This window comes from Cyprinodon tularosa, unplaced genomic scaffold (genome assembly GCF_016077235.1).
Source record: "Cyprinodon tularosa strain WSP-4 unplaced genomic scaffold, ASM1607723v1 ctg465, whole genome shotgun sequence".
NCBI classification, from domain to species: Eukaryota; Metazoa; Chordata; class Actinopteri; order Cyprinodontiformes; family Cyprinodontidae; genus Cyprinodon; species Cyprinodon tularosa.
The window spans coordinates 665001-669103 of NW_024039191.1; the positions used below are offsets into that span (position 1 = coordinate 665001).

Below are 4103 nucleotides of genomic sequence, written 5' to 3' on the forward strand. Positions count from 1 at the left end.
AAATGGATGATCCTCTTTGTTTTGTTTGATATTCAAGAACATTTTCCAGCTGTTTAGAAGACGGCAGCGGTAAATTTGGCCATTGATTCTTAATAAATGCAGATATAATCTGTCATGTTTTTATAGAAATCAAAGCTGCTAAATGAAATAGTGTTTGATTCGTCATTTGCTCCTCTTATTGTCTTTTTCTCCCATCTTTGTTCTTCCATGTTTTCTGACAGAGTCTTTTCTTTCTTGGGTCTCTATGTCTGCTGGTTAACCTGTAAGTTCCTGCTGCTTCCTGCCTACTCCTCTTTCTTTGTCTTTTCTTCTTTTTTTGGACGTTTACTTTGATTTTTTAATTGGACGTGCATTCAGATGAATGCCTTTAGGGTGAAATAATGGAGGAATAACTCTGGTTTTCCTAAATCCCTGCTTCTGCTTCCTTACATCCTCCCTTCCTTCAAATGTGACCATCTAACTTCCCACTGTTGGATTTTTTTCTCATAGATTTTGTTGTGTTTGTCTGATGTTTGTGTCTAAACAATTTAAGTATTCAGAGATATATCTATAAGGTTCTTCTTTAAAAACTGAATCTTATTTTAACCTGATTTTCTTTGTGTTTAAAAAGCTGACATGTGAATTTTGTTCCATTATTTTAGAACGATGCAATCCAGAAATGAAACATTTAAAAACCTGTGTCAAAAACATTTTTAGAGTCACTATGCTGTTTTCTCAGATTTTATTCTTTCTAGTTATTTTTTTAAGAAATTTATTTTAGATTTTTTTATTGTTAACTAATTTTATCATTTTTTTTTTCTTTGTTTTTGTGTTTTAGATTGAGCTTTACAAACTGCGTTCTTTTTAAGTTGGATTTTATATCACTTTCTAATTACCAGCCCAATCCAGACGCTCACTCTTGAACAATAAAAATGTTGGTAACATCCAGCAGACCAATAGAAATGCGTCTTTACTCCTCACTCCAGAGGAAAGCCCGCCCCCACAAGTAAAGGGAATGTGATCTGGAAAATGCAATTGGAAATTAATCAAGTTCCTAAAACTTAATCTGAGAGATAAAAAAAAAAACATTTGAAAAATAAAATCTGAAAAGACATTTCAAAAAATAAAATATGAAATAATAAAATGATTTGAAAAATAAAATAATGTGAAAAGAAGATAGTGACCTTAAAAGGCAAAAAAAAAAAAACTTTTTTGCCTTGAAGTGACTCAGGTGATATTCTTTCCTGACTGTGTGAACAGTGTAAGTCATAGGCTGCTCTCAGACTGCAGCTTAAAGTGACCCAAATCCATTTTTTTTTTTTTTTTTTTTGCCCATTTGCGACCTGGAATGAATAGTTTAGCTTCTCTGACTCGTTTTCTGCATCCTCTGCTGTATCATCCAGCTACTTCCACTGCTGGACAGCTTTAAATCCATCCATAGACACTGACTTCTGACACATCTTGTTATTGATCTTCTTCTGCATGAAGGTCCCTTTAGGGACAAAAATCTTAGCTGACAAAAAAAATCAGAATTGAGCATTCAGAGCTGCTCTGTGAACGCAGTTTCACTTCTGGGTTGCATTTTTTATTTTTTATTTCCATTTTTAAAACAGGATCTTTGCTTGCAAAGATAACGAAAAAAATCCCCCCCATAAAAATAGTTTAATACTTTTTTTAAATAAACATCAGCAACTTTTTCGCTTTTTTTAGTCTTTTCTTATCTTTAAATGTAATCTGGCTGCTTTCAGCCTGAATGTTGAGCTGTGGATGTTTTAGATTTCAAACCGCCGTGTCTGTCTGTCTGTTTGCTGCAGTGGTTGGATCTCGGCCTTCTCTGTTATCCACGACAAACCAGCGGTGGGAGCCATCATGATGGTGGTGGCCTGCCTCTTCACCGTTTGTGCCGTGATGTCGGTCGTCCTGCTGAAGATGGTAAGAGCTCAATATTCACCTTGTGATCATGAAGTGAGAAGTTTGTTTGCTGTTTTCTTTTGGATCGTTTCATTTCATTTTATGGTTTAATCACAGCCTTTAATGGGAGCTGAAATGAGAAACCAAAGCTGACACAGGATGTCCTAACGTTTTTGACATGTTGAGATTTCACTTTCAATTTGCACAAACTTAAAAAGAAAAAAAAAAACTATCTATAAAAAATAAACAGGCTGTGGTGCAGAACCCTGGTATCACATCAGCTGCACATAAACCCCATTACTCAGCATTGTGAAGGAACGCCCAGTTTAAACCTCACACATTAGCGCCTTTTACTCTACCCTTTTGAAACCGTGCTGAGTTCGGTCCAAGCACAGTAAGCGAGATAGGGCATCTGCACCGGACTGTACCAGTCACAACCGAACCGTGGTAAACTGGTACGAGTTTATCAGTAGGGCTCGGTGTGCATGAGCAGACCGGCTCATCTCCTTAGAGTCCGCTTCTGTAATCAGGAAATTTCAGACATTCATAAATATATTAGCTTCCAGTGATGATTCTGCTGATGTAAATATGATTTAAAATCCTAGTCCACAAGCATCCTCATTCACATTTCCCCCTAAATGTTCACGTTATGATATATGTTTACATTTATTGGCTGCATTTAAAAATATAAAAGATATTTTCAGTTTAAACATAGATATAAATTATACAATATAACCTACAATCATTTAAATGGTATCATTGTAATAGGTCATCAAATCAATTCAGTTTAGTCTGTCAATCAGCTGCCTGTTGTGTCTTTAAATGTCCTGTAGGTGTCAGTATTCTGTGAGACAGAATGGATACAGTTTGGCTTCCAGATGCCCTTATCACTATATCCCTCTAGTAAACTTGTTCTTTTTCTCCACGTCCCCCCCCCCTCAGGTCCACGGCTTGTACCGCCGCACCGGGGCCAGTTTCCAGAAAGCCCAGCAGGAGTTCTCCCAGGGCGTGGTCACCAGCCGGGGCTTCCAGACGGCAGCTTCTGGAGCGGTTTCAGCTGCAGCCCAGGGAACGTTCCAGGGAAACAACTAGAAGCAGAGCGAGCTAAAATCAGCTCGGAAGCATAGCGTGTTGATCACCCACCCCTCCCTCCTTCCCATCACAGCTGGTGGGGGAGGGCTTCACCTTCGGGTGCCTCCAGATCACCAGCAACATCCAGTACTGTATAAAAAAAAAAAAAAGAAAACAAAAATAGAAACTGAGGGAAAAGAGGCACATCAAGGATGGAAATGAAGATGAATGATGTCTGTCTCAGAATGCCTCTGCTTTGTGTTTGTCTGTGACCGGACCCCTCCATGATTGTTCCTCTGCTCTGCAGGTGGAGCCTCATTATGAATCAGATGAAGTGTTTGTCAATGATTCGTTCGTGTTCTGTACCTCAGAAACATTTCATTCTGTGTTTTTCTTTTCCGGTTTAGTAAAAATCAGCATTTAGTCCGTGTGGCCTGGACATTCATGTTCAGTTTGATTTCAAATCCGACCTGAGATGTTCCTTAATGATGCTCTGTGGACGTCCTCTGCAGAGGAAGGCACTGCCTGTCCACATCGCACGCATTGAACACGTCCTCATAGTTTCAGAGTCATTTTATTCTAACCTTAGAAGTCATTTTTCTCATTTCATTTTTACTGCATCATTTCAATGCTTTTTTTTAAATGCCTTCGCGTGGAAAATAAAAACCTGTAGAATATTTTCCGGTGACAGAAGCTCATTTGGTCCATTTAACAGATGTATCCCTTTGATTTCTGTCCGACTGTTCTCCTGGGAATTAAAATGTTGGATTTCAAGGACATATAAAAGCCACGGTTCTTTATAAGCCTCTTTTATTAATGGCTTTTTATCTCTTTCTGCTTTTCTAAAATTGACATTGTGGGTCACAGATGTGTAAATTATTCCCACACGGCTGGACATTTCTAATAGTACATTTCCTACATTAAAAGGCATGTGTGTTATTTAACATTCGAGATGTAACATTTGTAAGTATTTTCTTTTTTTTTTTCAGATTATAGACATAGATGATTTCTAAGGTCTTTGCACCAATTAAGTGGAGAAGATTTGATTTATTTTGTTTGACCTGGATGGATTGTTCCGGGAAAAAGACAACAATGTGTTTGAATGCAATGAATGCCGTATCTAATAAAGTGCTTTGCTCTCA

At 37.9% G+C, this 4103-nt stretch overlaps 1 protein-coding gene across 2 annotated transcripts in view; it reads left to right on the top strand.

The window, feature by feature from the left end:
* The window catches only part of scamp2 (secretory carrier membrane protein 2), a 33885-nt gene extending 29782 nt beyond the window's left edge, over positions 1 to 4103 (top strand). For both annotated transcript variants that reach the window (XM_038301325.1, XM_038301326.1), the window contains exons 8-9: positions 1794 to 1911; positions 2833 to 4103. In XM_038301325.1, coding sequence (XP_038157253.1) covers positions 1794 to 1911; positions 2833 to 2982 — 268 coding nt within the window. In that variant the 3' untranslated portion in view covers positions 2983 to 4103. The remainder of the gene's footprint in view (positions 1 to 1793; positions 1912 to 2832) is intronic.